Raw genomic sequence first — 16677 nt, 5'->3', positions numbered from 1 at the left:
CATATACTATATATTTATAGACATTACTCTTATAGTCGTTGATAAGAGCTAAATTGCTTAAAAGTTAAATACTCAACACTTATAATTATTGCTTAACTGTTTTGTTCCTGTTATCAGTCCAAATTAATTCAATATTCTACTTTCATGGTTTCTCTTCGCATTCTAATAATAGTGTTTTCAACTTTTTATTGAAGTACTTGCCCTTTCGATTTTTCTTTTATTAGTTTACATATCTTTGATCTTGTACTGCATTACACTTTTTTTGTTTGTTTTTAACATATTCGTACACTTCTAAGCCTTAACTCAATCTTCCTTTATCACCTATAGATGAACTTTTTTATTCACCCTCAATTTAATCATACTTATACTTTTTCTCAATTATACCAACAGATGGGAGGATTGATTTTCACAGCTTGGGATCATCAATTTTTTGGAGTTCCATTTGGAAATTTAGGGTCCAGATAGAGTTTGAGTCTTTATATACAGGTTTATAATGGTAGATTATTGATTGATCTTAAGAAAAGCAGGTGGGGGCATGGGGATCCCTACTACAATCATCAATTGTAAGGATTCAATAGAGACCATTCTTCATCTACCGAGGGATTGTTCATTAGCTAGAGGCATCTTGTTCATCGTGATCACCTCACTGCCTTTTATGCAAACAGGTTGCAACGCTGGATCGATCAACCTCAATTTGGTGGAGGATTTGGGTATTTTCTCTCAATGAATTTGGACCACTGTATGGGCAAATACTTGTATGATACTTTGAGGAAAATTTTAGCATACCCATTCAGCCTCTTTTGGAGGGCATCATAAAAACTCTTCAAAATATAACTTAGCCAAAGCTCCAAGTTTCTGTTGTGCACAAGAGAATTATTGCACAATTGGCCATTAAATGGCCACCCCCTCAGATGCATTGGTTTTGCCTCATGATCAACATTAATGGAGCTTGCGATCAACAACTTTAGTTGCATCGTCATTAGTAGAGGCTTGATAAGGTATATGTTACCAAAAAAATTACTTGTTATAAGTAATGATACTTGCATAAATCGAAATTATTTGATACCTTTAATAAGAGTATGAAAATTTAAGTTTAGTTGTCAAATGTACGATGAGTGTTAGTAATAGACTTTCAATCTTCCCTAATACATTTTTTGTAATTTTTGCAATTAAATAGAGAATGAGACTCATATTGTTACGTTACTTTTAATAAATCTCAACAAATGATAATATATTAGTATTGCATAGTGTGCTGTTAATATTTCTAAATTAGTTGGCTTGTTATTGTAAATGTATAAAATTTATTAAATATAATTAATGAGTAATAAATATCTAAGGAATGAGTTGTGAGAATTAAAATATTAAAAGACGGATATTAAAATAACTCTCCATATACATTTATATTTATGCTTCTAACGAACTTCTATACTAAGGGTGTAGTTAGATAAGTAATTTAAGTATTAATATTTAATAACATTTTATTACATAATGACTTATAATATAAATTTATCATAAAATTTATTGAGATAGGATAAAAGAATTATTTTAAAAAATTATGAGTGATGAGCTCTCTTCTCGACGATTTCTATGTCATTGAAAAATATATCAATACCACTGCAACTTTTATTTTTTTTGGAATATTTCAACCTCATTATAAGTAGCTTGGTTTTGGTTTACTAACCTTTTCTCATTTTCTAGACCTTTTTTTTTTAAGTTCATGGTATTTTTTTGAAAACTTAGTCATCTTAATAATTGAACGAGTGTTTGAAAATATATTAAAATTACTTACAATTATGAATTTAACGTAAAAATTATAACAATAATATTAAAACAAATACAGATTTATGAATTTCAATTGCAAATCCAAATACGTTATGGAAGAGTTTACTGTAATTACTAATTGAAATAAACATTAATAATATACTTTTGACACTTCATTATCAAGTGCAAATTCAAATTATTTAACAAAATAAACGTAAAACTATACTTCATAATTAAGGTCTTATTAACTAAGTATATATAGAACATTAGTTAAAAAATAATAAAAATAAACAAATTATTATGTTTTAGTAATTTTTAATTTCTAATTCTTTAATCATTATTTTAAAAGCACTGGTTAATATTTTAATAATTAAAAAAAATAAAACAGTAACACTAACTGGATTCCCCACGTGGTAAGAGTCGTAAAATAAGAACACGTTACATCTACCAGTCATCATAATTGATAGGCCAATTCGCAATTTCAGCAGAAGGGTAGCCAATGCTTCCCTCGCAATGCTTAGGTTTGTTACAAATTGGAGCACACAACCGTCAATTATTGATGCTCCAAAGTCCACAACTGGGAGGAAAAATCCAAAAGAAGTGAGATAATAAGAGCACGAGGGTGATGAGTCATCTAGTCATGACTTCACTCATTCACTCAATGCACCCCCCCCAACCGTAAGATAGATATTTAGAAAAAAATGACCAAACCCAACACTTTGCCACAAAACCTTCCATTGATAGATGAACCATAATTATAATTTCTTCACTTCTACATTAAATAGACAATATTAATTACGCAGCGTGCCCCGGGGGCGAACGTGACCCACCCATCCAATAACACTAGCAGACACCACTCACAGCTCAGCACAGCGCAACAACGTTCTGTGGGGCATTTTAGCGAACACCTACAAGTAAAAAGTTTCAAGGAGGAGTTAACAGTGTTGGAAGTTGGAGTGTGAGAATGAGTTTCAGGGAAGATAGCGGAGAAGGAAGGGACCTTCAGAAACCGTTTCTCCACACGGGGAGCTGGTACAAAATGGGTTCAAGACAGTCCAGTATCATGGGCTCTTCCACTCAGGTTATGCGCGATGGCTCTGTCTCCGTCCTCTTCTGCGTCCTCATCGTTGCCTTGGGCCCAATCCAATTCGGCTTCACGGTATTCAATTTCTTTCCAATTTTTCTTTCCATCATAATAAATAAAAAATTTGTTTAAAGTTATTTTTGAAATTTTCTGGTACAGAGTGGCTATTCTTCTCCAACGCAAGGGGCTATAGTTCGCGATCTAAAGCTCACGGTTTCGGAGGTTTTGCTTTAGTTTTTTTACTTTTTTTTTTCTTTGGTTTATTAATTAATGTTGTTGTTGGTTTATATTATGGTTTTGGTGTTTGATTTTTGGTTTGTTGTAGTTCTCTTTGTTTGGATCTTTGTCGAATGTGGGTGCGATGGTGGGAGCTATAGCTAGTGGTCAGATAGCTGAATACATAGGGCGCAAAGGGGTATTTTATTTATTTTTAATTATATATTTGTGGTGTTTGTTTTGAAGAAACTTGTTAAAGGAAAGTCTATGAATGTTGCGTTGCAGTCATTGATGATTGCTGCGATTCCCAATATAATAGGGTGGCTCGCCATTTCTTTCGCCAAAGTATGTATGAGGGGTTTGGTTTTGGATACTCTGGCTGGTTCGTTTTATGTGGGACAATCTGTGATCTGCTGTGTGATGTGCTGTTGCTTTTTATAGGACTCCTCGTTTTTGTTTATGGGAAGGTTGTTGGAAGGTTTTGGCGTTGGGATTATATCTTATGTGGTAAGCTTGATTGACACTCTTTCGATCATTTTTATTGGTTGGGACTATTGGTAACTTTGCCTAGTGAAAGTGATCCGTGTACTGGTTCTTTTGATCTGTTTAGGTGCCTGTTTATATAGCTGAGATTGCACCCGAAAACATGAGAGGTAGCCTTGGATCAGTGAACCAGGTTGAAATTTTATTGTTGCTTCTTGGTGCAAGTTTCGTCTTTTTTTTTTTTTTTTTTTTTTTTTTTTGTTTTGTGGATGTATTTGAAGTTTATTATGTTTGTAATTTTTCTGTTTCAGCTCTCTGTTACAATTGGAATTTTGCTGGCTTATCTGTTGGGCCTTTTTGTCAACTGGAGAGTGCTTGCCATTCTTGGTAAATTTCTGATTGTTTACTTGGCTAAGTATTCATGCATGGACTGATGGAACTCTTAGAAACTTGGGTTGCAGATCAGTTTCATTAAGTCTTTGCAGAAATGAATACAAGGAACATATTTAGGGTATATGTGCATAGACGGCTGGAGCCACGTTTATAAAATAAAATAGGGTCAACCATGGGGTAGGGGAGTAAAATTTGATTGGGGATGAAAAGCAAAAGTACGATTCAACACGGACATGGGTTTCTTTTTTTTCTTCTTAAATCACAACCATGATATGCCATATAAAATTAATATAAAATACAGATTTTAAATCAAAGAGAATCGATGATTAAAAGTTGAGTATGAGTTATTGTTGACTTAGTAAATTGCTATGATTTATCTAATTATTGTGATATTCCTATATGTATTATTGGTATAATATTCTTAAAAGTAAAAGTAAAAGTAAAAGAAATTGTAAAATGCTGTTAGAAGTTTTTACATGTCAAACATGGGGTACAACACAGACATGACTTCATTTTTAAGTGTCCATGCTTCATTTTGTTAAAAAGCAACATAAGGTCTAATAGATAGTTGTTTGATCTTTCAAAACATTAATAAGTGGAGCATATCTTTACTTATTTCTGCAACCAAAATAATAACAATAAATGTTTTATGTTCTATTTCAGGAATTTTGCCTGGTACAGTATTAATACCTGGATTATTTTTCATACCAGAATCCCCCAGATGGTTGGTATGGATCTTTTGTTATGTATTATACAGAATGAATGTTTGTACCTTTTTCTTTGTTAGAATACATGTTCCTTCTAGAAAAAGGATGGTAAGACATTCTGGTCTTGCTAATTATCTTTCTGCTTCTCTTTTAATTTTTTTCTTGGGTTGGTGGGAATTGGGGAAGTATAGGCCAAGATGGGGATGACAGATGAGTTTGAGACTTCGTTGCAAGTGTTACGAGGATTTGAGACAGATATATCTGTTGAAGTACATGAAATTAAGGTATTTTTTACTCATTATGCATGACAGTAAGGATACATGTAGTACAGTATGACTGTAGTTTTAGTATGTATTTTAAGAAACATGCAGTGCTCACCACTTTGCTTTTTCTAGAGATCTGTGGCTTCAACAGGAAAGAGAGTTGCAATCCGATTTGCGGATCTCAAGAGGAAAAGATATTGGTTCCCCTTAATGGTATTAAGCCCTATGAGTTCTGAATTTTTACAAGCTCTCTTCCTAAGCACGACCTATTGTCATTTATCTGGTGGGTCAAGCATCTAAACTTTACTAACTGAGCCACTGCAGGTAGGAATTGGATTACTTGTTCTTCAGCAATTGACTGGTATCAATGGAGTTTTATTCTATTCAACTACCATATTTGCAAATGCAGGTTTAGATCTGCCTATCAGTTTTCAAATTAAATTTGTACTATGTATGATAATTTTATTGTTCTATTTTTTTCGGGGGTGGGAGTTGTGGGAGGAGGGTGATTGGTAGGTATTAAGCAATCTGTAGGGTGAAGGGAGTTTTAAAATCTTGAATTACTCAATTCCTGTTTATTACATAATACAACATGGGTTGAAATGTTTGATATACATTGGTTGTACCTGGGTGGCATTGATTTTCACTTCATTAGTTCATTTCCATGACTCCCATAGCTGCTTTCTTATCCTAATAATGTGTTTGACTGAAAGAGATACAGACAGACTAATTCTGATATACTTTTAATATATTTTTCATGGGTTTGGGTTTTAGCACTTGGTAACAGAAACTGATTAGTGTTTTTAGATGACTGCTGTAATACCTCCAGGATTTGATTTGCGCCTGTATTGGTATTTGACTTCCATATTGTAACAGGAATTTCATCCAGCGATGCTGCTACAGTTGGACTTGGAGCTATTCAGGTTGCAATTGCATAATAAAGCCTAGATTACATATCATGTTTCATGTGAATAATAATATATTGATGGTCAAATCAGCTCTTGTAATCAGCTTTCTTTTTCAGGTCATAGCAACAGGTATTGCTACTTGGTTGGTGGATAAAAGTGGCCGGAGGCTGCTGCTAATAGTGAGTATGAAGTAAAATTCATCCCTCCATAACCATTTTCTATATCTATTATACTAAAAGATGGATATGAAGTTTAATAAGATTTTGGGACCTGTTATCACCTCTGCAGATATCCTCGTCTATAATGACAGTTAGCCTTCTCATTGTTTCTATAGCATTCTATCTGGAGGTTGGTACTTGTAATGGTTATGGGTAATATCTTAATTGAATTTCAGAAGTATAGCTATGATTTTAACTAGTTTACTTCATTGATACCAGGGGGTCGTATCAGAGGATTCACATCTATATAACATTTTGGGAATACTTTCTGTTGTTGGACTCGTGGTATGTCACTTGGGCTTTTGGCTGGAACTTCTTTCTCTGCATAATTTGTCATTTAAGGGCATGTTTAGTTTGAAAACAGAAATGAAAATAAGAAACATTTTATCAAAGTAAATAGACCCTAAGATTTTTAGTATTCATGTTTGATCAATGGTTTTTCTTGTAGGTTATGGTGATTGGGTTCTCTCTAGGACTTGGACCCATCCCTTGGCTTATAATGTCTGAGGTATGAAATACTCTCTGTATTCAAGACGAATAATTTGAAGAACAATGAAGGATCTAGTAAATAATAGTTGTTGCATTTTTACTATTAAGTTAATGTCAGCAGGTTTGCTCTTGTTTGTTTGGTTCTGAAGGCACCATGTCACTTTTGGATATTAAATCACGGTTGCTTGCAGAGCTTGAGTTAATTGTGTTCATTGAATACGTAGATAATTCCTCACTTGTTAAATAATGTTTTCCAGATACTTCCAGTGAATATAAAGGGCCTTGCTGGCAGTATAGCAACAATGGGAAATTGGCTGATTTCGTGGGTGATCACTATGACTGCTAACTTGCTTTTGAATTGGAACAGTGGAGGTGAGGGTGTGTCCGCGTGTGTAATGCATGTCTTGATTGCTTGCCAATATAATGCTGACTTGTCTGTCTACAGGGACATTTACAATCTATACAGTGGTAGCTGCCTTTACTGTTGCTTTTACAGCGTTGTGGGTCCCTGAGACCAAAGGAAGAACATTGGAAGAAATTCAGTTTTCCTTTAGGTAGATGTTTTGGGAGAGCACACAGGTAGTGTATTATGTTTAAACTAAAATGGTGTCCAATATCATGTATTTTTATAGTTCTTTGTATTTATCATGTATCAAGTTCTGTAACAAAAAGAAGAGGAAAAAAATAATAAAAATCAGTTTCTGTAACAAAAAGAAGAGAAAAAAATAATAAAAATCAGTGCATCATATTTCTTTACTGAACAAGCTACCGATATAAAAGATTTTAAAAATATAGTAGCAAAAGAACGAGAAAAAAATAAATAAATTTGTCTTCTAGTCATAATGTTGTCGTCCAAATCACAGTGTGTTTTATTTCTATCGCGGATTATATTCTGCCTGGACATAGGAGGAAACTGCTTGAGGCGCCTGTGGTAAATATGGGTCACCAATTACACCAAGTGACTTGATTACCCACTTTGACTTGAATAATTGCATAATATTCTGGTTGCTTTTTCATTTTGGCTGATTCTCTTTTTGGTGATAAAGAGGTGTAAATAATAAAGATGAAAATGAAATCTTTAGGTGTTATCTGCGACAGAAATATACCATTCAAGTGAATTTTACTGCTTGTTGTAAGACATGCTGTATGGATTGGCAATAAAAGACTAATAAGAAAATACATTTGATGTGATAGAAGTGAGATTACTGAATAATTAGACAAGATTTTATATCCAATAAACATATTAGATATGGTTGGGAATGGATGTATTTGCTACAAAATTGGGATAGTAACTATAGTAAAGATTGCAGATTGTAGTTATTAGATGGTTTAAGCATGTATGAACAAGTTTTGACAACAAGAGTAGAAGCTTTTTTTTAGAGTAAATTAGTTGAGAATTGTTGTTAATATATTATTTTAAATTTATTTTTAACTTCTTTTTTAATTGATTACATTTTGAAAACTTGAAGTAATATACAAAAAAAGTGATTGACTAGATAAGTACCAGTATTTTGACTTTATAAAAAATAAAATAATTATAAAATGTGTATTAAAGATTTTTTTAGTATTTTATTTTAAAATTAGATTTACTTAAATTACTAAAGGCACAAAAATATTAGAAAAAATTAAGAATTTAAAAGTCAATTGTTTGTATAGATAAGATTTAACATGGAATATTATAGTGTGGTTTAATTATTAATGTGTGTAACTGTTTTTATTATATAAAAAAGAGGTTTTGGTTTTGGTTTAATATACTTGGAAGCAAAAATGATATACACCTAAAAAAATTCCTTTATGTAGTAATGAATTAAATTACATCGATGATAATATTTACTCTTACATTATCAATAATTTTTTATAGATATGTTTTTTTTATTCTACGATTAATTTATAACCATATACAACTTCAATTGTTTGTGTCAAATTTTATCAAAACTAAATTATAAAAATATAACTTAAGTGTTTTTAGTTTTATATATTTTTAAAGTATATATCATGTTACTTTTAGTGTATATAAATATGACATTAAATAATTTTAGATTAGTCTAAAATTCTGTATGCATTATTTATAAATTAATTTTAATTTCAGAGTTAATTTTAGAATTAAATTATTCAATAAAAATTATTAAATAGTGTATATAAATATTTTAAACTTTTATTTTATCTCAATTGATTTTTAAACGTTACTTTTTATGAAATTAATTCTTTGATAAAGTTGAGAGGAATCTAAATAAAAGTGATTCTAACACTTTATTTATCTTAAATCTCAGTCATTCATTAGTTTTCTTTTATAATTCATTATTTCATAACATTAAAACACTAAATTTTTTATATGTAGTAAATTCTTATTCTAGTTCCTGAGACAGCTAGTATTTCTTATTTTAGTTTTAAATTTTACAAAATTTTTACTTTAGTATTTGACGTGGTAAGAAATATTCTTTTTAATTTTTTACTTTAGTTTTTTATTTTCATTTTATATATAAATAATGTTTATAATTTTTAAAATTGAAGCTCATTAACTCAAAATTAAACAAATTGAAAGATAAATTAATCTAGGAAAATAACATTGTCATTGCTCGTCCTTTGAATGAAGCCTTTTGATTTTGATTTGGCGATTAATAGATGCTCTTCATTCTTGATGCCAAACACCAATTATAAAAATCCTACGTTCGCACTATGTAAGTACGTGTCTTTTACGGATGTGCTTAAAATTTGAGATGAGTACGGTTTTTAACTTAGGGGTGGAGAAAGGACGCGTGGAACATACAAATATTTCTCAGAGGCCCACGTATGCAATTAGATAAAGTTATTATCATAAACTTTTTGACCCAAAAAAAGTTATCATAAACTAAAATTCATTGCAAGGATGTATACAATATTTTTTTATGATACTAATTATTAGAACTGTATTAATAATAATATTAAATAATTGATGTTATTCAAATTATTTTTTCTAATTATAATATCCTTTATACAGGATTATCCTGATAGAGATGAGAACATCTCTGATACTCTTTTAGTGCAAATTCTTTTTTATATATACATGAAACTTTATTTAAAAATTTCCAAGTACGTTTCATTTAAACTAATTTTTATTGATAAAATTATTATATATTTTTTTTTATAAAAAATGTTAATTCACTTATTCTAAAAATACAATTAAATACCTGAATTAATTGGTGAAGTTATTTTAGCTTTATATATATATATATATTTGAAAATTTTACTCTAAAGCTAAGTTTTATTAATTTTTTTTTGTTTAATAACTTTTTTTATCATTTTTTTATTGATACAGTCATTAAATTAAAAAATATTATTAAATAGATTAAGTATATAAAATTCTATATAACATACAAATTTAGCAATCAGCTTTATTTTAATAGATATAGTATTTTTTAAAATATAAATAAATAAATATATTATTGTTGAAATCAATGTATGTAAATTAAGTCACTATGTAATTATTTTAGATAAAAGAATATCATGTAATTATTATACATAATTATAAATAGATAGCTCTATTTTGTTTTCAAACATATATTCATTCTATGTCTTTTCGTAGCTTTTTTACCTTTTTAAGGTTAATTTGAAAAGAAAATGCCAGAATAAGCATGCATGTAAAGAAATTCCGTGTCTGGGGTTGGTACGTGGCAGTGAAGTCGTCCATGAGACGGACGACACCAAAAAATAGAAACGTCCAATTACCAGACAACACTAATTTGAATAGACGGCTGGGGATGAACTAAGCCACGTGTACAAATCCTACAGAGTCGTTTGAGTCAGAGGCAACATTAATGTCGGTCGTGTCAGAGACGATTCAGTAGTGTCGTCTTGGTCAGAGACGACACTAATTTAATTGGTCCACATGGCAAAGAATTTTGACCGTTTGGGCGCGGGCTTCTCCCTTCTCCTCCATCTTCTCCATTTTGCTTGCAAAATATGGTTGCCGGAAAAAAAAAAAATAACACAGCATTTCTTGCGTTTCTGAACTATTTTGTTAGATTATGGTATTAAGGTTTTATAGCAAAAGATTATTAAAAAGGTATTGAGATTAATATTTTGAATAGATTTTGCTTTTTAACAATAAAATTGCAAATGTATGTAATATTGAATCTATGATGCAGGTGAAATTGTGGGTGGATGCTCGTAAGTGAAGGGTGCTGGTGAAGAAGAAGGTTTCTTCAAACTTGTTTACAAAGCTACGGAGGTGCACAAGTTTTTTATTTTAATATTTAAAGAATTTATTAATTAATTTTTTTTATTCTGTCACAAATAATATATTAGATAAATTATATTAGAAAATATATAATATATATGTTATTATTTATTATAATTAGTAGTTCAGAAATGTAAAAAAAAATTATAGTAATCCATAAAATATATTAATTATAAAATTTGAAATAAAATAATATTTTAATAACTTGATAAATTAAGAGGAAAGAATAATATATATATAAATATATTGTTTAGAAAAAAAATAAAAAACATGAACATGAAAAAGTATATACAGAATGCAGTGAAAATATTAAATAAATAATGTAGAAGAAATAATAATTGTAAATTATTTGATAGTAGATTGATATATAAAGAAATTAGTGAAATAAAAATTATTAGATATAGTAAATTTAATATAATTATTAAGAAATAAGATAATGATTGAATAATTATAATAAATAAAGATAATAATAATTTGATGAAAATGAACATAACAGAAGTTTTATTATTAGTAAGAATGTAGTATTTAATTTGGTAAAAAATAATACATTATTATCTTTTACAAATTTTATAATTTATGTGATTTACTTGAAAGGATTTTATAAATAAGGTATAAAATTGGTTTTAAAATGCATTTTATTCTTAAACAAAGAATATTTTAGATAGGAATGAAATTAAAAATTATATAATGTACGTGTTATTATTTATAATCATTTGTTAAAAAATATAATAAATAAAAATTATAACCATCCATAATATGTATTAATTATTAAATTAAAAAAATTCTGCACATAATAACTTGATAAATTAAGAGGAAAGAATATGATATATTAATATATAGTTTTGTAAAAAATAAAAAACATGAACATGAAAAAATATATATATAATGCACTGAAAATATTAAATAATTAATGTAGAAGAAATAATATATTTTAATTATTTGATAGTAGATTGATATATAAAAAAATTAGTGAAATTAAAAATATTAGATATAGTAAATACAATGTAATTATTGAATAATTATAATAAATGAAGATAATAATAATTTTATGAAAATTAACATAACAGAAGTTTTATTATTACAAATTACATAATATATGTGTTATTATTTATAATTAGTTGTTTAAAAATGTAATCAATAATATGTATTAATTATGATATTAAATAATTTCTATTTTAATTAATTGATAAATTTAGAGAAAAAAATACTATATATTACTTGATAACTTGTGAGAACTATTGTCAAAACTAATATTCCTTATAATCCAAAAAATAAAACATCTTTAAATTTTTTTTTTGCCAACCCTTAACATAAAAAATTGTACAAAATTTTAGAAACAATGTTTTTTTTTTTTAATTTCTTGTCCAGCATAATTATTGAATCGTTTAAAATTAGGAAAAATTAATATAAAAATGAAATTAAACTTTAAATAGGAATAAACTTTAAGTATTGTGAGGAGTGGAAATCCAGCTTGATCCAGCCATTGATATTGGTCAACCAACAGATCGTAAGAAAGGAAAAAGTTTGCAACGTCGTCGAACAGAAGTGAAGGTAATACACGAAAAAATTTATTTTAAACATATTACAATGTTGTAGTTATCTAGATTACATGTTCCTCATGGTACAATTTGCAGGCGACAGAGTGGTCACTTCCCCCTTTGCCAGAACGCAGGGACGACGTCTATTATGTCCCACCATAGTTTCCCTTCAATCCTTCACAGGCCACTCAGACATCTTATTTTCACACATCACAGGTCACTTCACACCCTCCTCCATCTCCATTTAGCGGTGGTCAATATTATGTCCCAGAGGGTAGCCTCTACATGACACCTCCTCCGTATGAGCCATCTTTCTTTACACCTGATGCACCGGCTATAGGAGGTCATCAGAGTGGACAGGGTTGGGAAACTTCATCATTCCAAGTAGGTTCAGACCATGGCATTGATCTTAATGCAGATTTTATTGTTGCTGCTGATGCGAAGGTACAAGATGTGCGTCGCAACCCTCATCGTGAAGCACGAGATCGTCGTCGACAGTGCATACTCACACCTCATGAGGTCGGGCATGCAGATCAATCCTTGGATTCAGATTGATGGATGTAAAAAAATGTATAAGTTCTAACTTGATGTTGCACCCTTTTTATTTGCATTACTAGAACATGTTATCTATATATAACATATATTGCTAATTCACCCTATATCGTACAAAGTTAGTTAAAACATTAACAAGGAAATACGCGTTACACCCTTGTTGACATTAACAACAAAGTACAGTACAACACCATGATAAGCATTAACAACAAGGTACATCAATACACCATGATAAGCATTACCAACAAAGTACATGAAAACACCATTAATACATTAACAACAACAATCTGTCTTGAAAAACAACATCTTGTATCATCTACTGCTGATTACGATCATTATGCTGAGGACAATGACGTTGGTTATGACCATGTTGTCGACACAATCTACATCTTTGTCGTGGTTGTGACTCGACCCAATCCATTTCATTCCTAATTCGGATCATCTTTGGTCTTCTTTTACCTCGTGCTCTTTCCACATTTGGTACTAACTTCCACTCATTATTATGTAAAATATTACTTTCATTTCCAAGAGGCCACCACTAAGATGAATATGCGTTCATAACATACTGTATAGTATAAACAGGATCCACATATTGCCAAAAATCTATGCTCATATGAGCACAAACAGCTATGACATGTGAGCATGGATATCGGAATGCCTTAAATTTTCCGCATTGACAATAACGTGTGGACAATATGACTGTCCACTTATGACCACCCCTTTGTGTCACTGGATTAAATGCCTCCTCAACCTCAAACTTTGTTCTTTGTATGTCATACCGCCGAACTTGATGTGAAGATGCTTCTTGTTGATTTTTTTCCATAGCTTCCATTAATTTTTGACAGTATCTTCCTCCATTGTTAACCTCATACATTGCGGTTTCACCACGCTTCACAAAATATTCTACTAACCGTGCATACGTAGCTTTGACCAAGGCAGTAATAGGAAGGTTTCTTGCCCCTTTCAAAATTTTATTTATGGACTCAGACAAATTTGTTGTCATGTGGCCATAACGACGTCCTTCATCATCATAAGCCAAGCTCCACTTTTCCTTGGATATATTATCTATCCAACTCTGAATTTCAGGTGATTGTGATCGAAACATATTAAGCTTAGATTCAAAAATATGTTTTGATGGTGTATATGCTGCATTTAACAGAAAAAATTTTAATGCATAGGTTAAATATATTCTTGATATATTAAAGGTTAAATGAATCAAATACGAAGATTACGTACCTAATTGAATTAGTTTTTTCTTCAACATGGTATTTTTGAATCGTCGATTGAAATTGCTTGCAATGTGACGAATGCAATAAACATGATAAGCATTTGGAGGTTGCCAACCTAGATGTGGGTTAGAGACTGCACCTTTTATACTTTGATGTCGATCTGAGATCAAACATAGCCCTGCCTTATTTGTCACATGTATACGAATCATGGCTAAAAACCATTCCCATGCAGATAAGGTTTCTCCTTCGACAATGGCAAACGCAATAGGAAGCACACAGGTGTTTCCATCTTGAGTCGTAGCAATTAGCAAAGTTTGTCGGTACTTACCGTACAAAAATGTTCCATCTACCTGTATTATAGGCTTACAAAAGTTGAAAGCTTCATGACATTGCTTGAACGACCAATACAACCGATGAAAAACTCGATATCTATTATCCACGGTGTGACCTTCAACATAATTAGTTGTTTCAATTTTGTATACAAATCCAGGAGCATGTAATTGCATGTACTCTAGCCACCTTGGCAATGCAGCATAAGATTCGTCCCAATCACCAAATACAGTAACAATTGCTTTTTGTTTTGCTTTCCATGCCTTCTTATATGAAATTGAATATCCAAATTGACCACTAATTCTCTCTTGAATTAACGAAATAGGCATTGATAGTTCTTCTTTTACCATACCTGCATGTCATATATTAAGAGCTAATTATTAAATTTGTTGGGATGTAATACGATGAAAATTAGTAAATTTTTCCTATTTCAAATTTCTCTAATTTAATATTAAATTTAACATACCAAGAATGCATAAGCAAATAAATTTGGAATCCAACTTTTGGTGGTCTTGAGAGATTGAAGCATTTACGCACGTATGGGCACCACCCCACTTTATAATTTTCCACTTGTCTCCATTTTTTGGCAATGATGCTCGAACTCTCCAAGGACATCCACTATTGTGATTGACACACTTCACAACATATGTTGTTGCTTTTGACTCCACCACAAAAAAAGTTTGATGCTTCCTCATGGCATAATGTTTTATAGCCATTCTTACATCTTCTTTAGTCTCAAATAGTTGTCCAACATATAATGCATCTCCTTCCTTCTATGATTGCGCTTCATTCATTCCAAAAAAATCTAATTCTTCATCAGGGTGTTCCCAATTAATATGACTGTAATGTGGGGTTATATTCCAAAAGGGCAATGTAGTTTCTGCATTACAATAATTTATTCGTCAATTTTATACCATGAATAACAATTTATACAACTATAAGTTCTACAAAAAACATACCTCCATGTTGTTGTTGCGGTAAACTAACTCTTACAATACCCTCCATATTGATCATTGAATCACAATCATCATCTGTCTCAGTATCAGAAAAATCATTTAATGAAATATTTTCTTCATTTTCATATTCATCATCTTCATCTGTACATTGTAAACTTAGATTATTAATAGCATTTGCAGCATCAATTTTTCAAATTTAAAAATTATTAAATTCATATTACCTTCTCTTTGTGCATAATCATCATCATCATCATCACTTCCATGAAGTTGTGAGACTGATAAATTCACTTCTAATGGACGTGCTACAACAGAAGATGTTTCACCTACTGTAACATCCACATATATCTCAACTACATTCCTATGATGTGGTTGTTGACACGCACTTATCATGCAATCTATGTCTTCATCGTCACATACATCTAAAGTTGTATGATATTGATCATTTGTCCCAACTAAAATTCGAGAAATTAATCTAGAAATTACATGACAACTTGACAATTTCAGCTTTGTGTGGATCTTCTGTTTAAACATCTCAAATGTGATCCCACGTTCTATCTTAATCATCTTTTTTTGCCCTTAAAAAATTATACCCTCATTTCTTTCATATATTCTACCATTTGAATATAATATAACAACAGTTTCATTCATCCTGCATTTAAAATAAACCAAGCTTATTTATAAATTAATTTATAATATAACAAAATATATTTTTAAATTTATTTATAATTACAAATATTTAAATATTTAATTTTTTACATTATATGTTATCTGCCTTATTTCCAAACATAACAACAAAAATTAAATTACAACATTAATATTTAAAAGCCATTAAAAATATAAATTAAATATTATTATTCAAATTAAAATTTCTACATAACTATTAAAAATAAATTATATATTTATAATACTTAAAATCTAACCTGATTGCTCAATAGTTATTATTTCTTGTTCAGCTTCACACTGTTATTTTTGCCCAGCTGCTCACTGTTATTCCTGCCCAGCTCCACACTTTCTTCTCGCTACTTGCATTTTCTTTCGAGCTTCATCCTACTATATATATACACATTCTAACTTGGACAAAGACAAAAATTTTTACCCGAGGTACCATTAAAATCGCCTCTGTTGTGGACGACATTAAAATCGTCCAATATATAATGACACAAGCTGTGTCGGCTCAACCAGGGATGACACTGTCATAGGTCGCCACGTTAGACGTGTGTCATCCCTCTTTTAGACGACTTCACCTGTGTCGTCTAATAAGTGGACACTTTTTATTTGAGTATCGCCCTTACGCTGGACGACTTCAGTGCCACCTGCCACTCCAACCTCAGACA

At 30.5% G+C, this 16677-nt stretch overlaps 2 protein-coding genes across 4 annotated transcripts; one reads left to right on the top strand and one right to left on the bottom strand.

Moving 5' to 3' along the window:
* Positions 1 to 2253: 2253 nt before the first annotated feature.
* LOC113857503 (sugar transporter ERD6-like 6) lies at positions 2254 to 7360 on the top strand. 3 transcript variants are annotated; one of them, XM_027489475.1, is made up of 18 exons: positions 2257 to 2920; positions 3005 to 3067; positions 3171 to 3260; positions 3347 to 3406; positions 3503 to 3568; positions 3672 to 3737; positions 3856 to 3931; positions 4601 to 4665; positions 4836 to 4928; positions 5040 to 5120; positions 5232 to 5316; positions 5784 to 5830; positions 5932 to 5994; positions 6104 to 6163; positions 6253 to 6318; positions 6482 to 6541; positions 6780 to 6894; positions 6968 to 7360. In XM_027489475.1, the coding sequence occupies exons 1-18, from the start codon at positions 2726 to 2728 to the stop codon at positions 7078 to 7080; spliced, it is 1464 nt and encodes a 487-aa protein (XP_027345276.1). In that variant the 5' UTR covers positions 2257 to 2725; the 3' UTR covers positions 7081 to 7360. The 3 variants fall into 3 exon arrangements, with proteins under 3 accessions (XP_027345275.1, XP_027345277.1, XP_027345276.1); XM_027489474.1 differs by having other exon boundaries at positions 2254 to 2920; positions 6780 to 7226; XM_027489476.1 differs by lacking the exon at positions 3171 to 3260 and having other exon boundaries at positions 2255 to 2920; positions 3308 to 3406; positions 6968 to 7227.
* A 6006-nt stretch (positions 7361 to 13366) lies between these two features.
* On the bottom strand, positions 13367 to 15103 carry LOC113859354. The gene is made up of 3 exons (XM_027492153.1): positions 14854 to 15103; positions 14173 to 14739; positions 13367 to 13974 (listed from the first exon to the last, which is right to left on the bottom strand). Exons 1-3 carry the CDS (start codon positions 15101 to 15103, stop codon positions 13367 to 13369), a joined length of 1425 nt encoding a protein of 474 aa, XP_027347954.1.
* Positions 15104 to 16677: the final 1574 nt, after the last annotated feature.

This window comes from Abrus precatorius, unplaced genomic scaffold (assembly GCF_003935025.1).
Source record: "Abrus precatorius isolate BTA unplaced genomic scaffold, Abrus_2018 Scaffold2, whole genome shotgun sequence".
NCBI classification, from domain to species: Eukaryota; Viridiplantae; Streptophyta; class Magnoliopsida; order Fabales; family Fabaceae; genus Abrus; species Abrus precatorius.
The sequence above is the reverse complement of the archived record's forward strand: the minus strand, read 5'-3'. Positions and strand labels throughout refer to the sequence as shown.

Bases quoted from the DNA above. Each gene is read 5' to 3' on its own strand.
- LOC113857503 (XM_027489474.1), top strand. From the start codon at position 2,726: ATGAGTTTCAGGGAAGATAGCGGAGAAGGAAGGGACCTTCAGAAACCG. The intron at 2,921-3,004 runs GTATTCAATTTC...TTTCTGGTACAG, and splicing joins CAATCCAATTCGGCTTCACG to AGTGGCTATTCTTCTCCAAC. The intron at 4,666-4,835 runs GTATGGATCTTT...GGGGAAGTATAG, and splicing joins CAGAATCCCCCAGATGGTTG to GCCAAGATGGGGATGACAGA.
- LOC113859354 (XM_027492153.1), bottom strand. From the start codon at position 15,103: ATGGCTATAAAACATTATGCCATGAGGAAGCATCAAACTTTTTTTGTG. The intron at 14,740-14,853 runs GTATGTTAAATT...TATGACATGCAG, and splicing joins TATTTGCTTATGCATTCTTG to GTATGGTAAAAGAAGAACTA. The intron at 13,975-14,172 runs GTTGGCAACCTC...TGTTAAATGCAG, and splicing joins AGTCTCTAACCCACATCTAG to CATATACACCATCAAAACAT.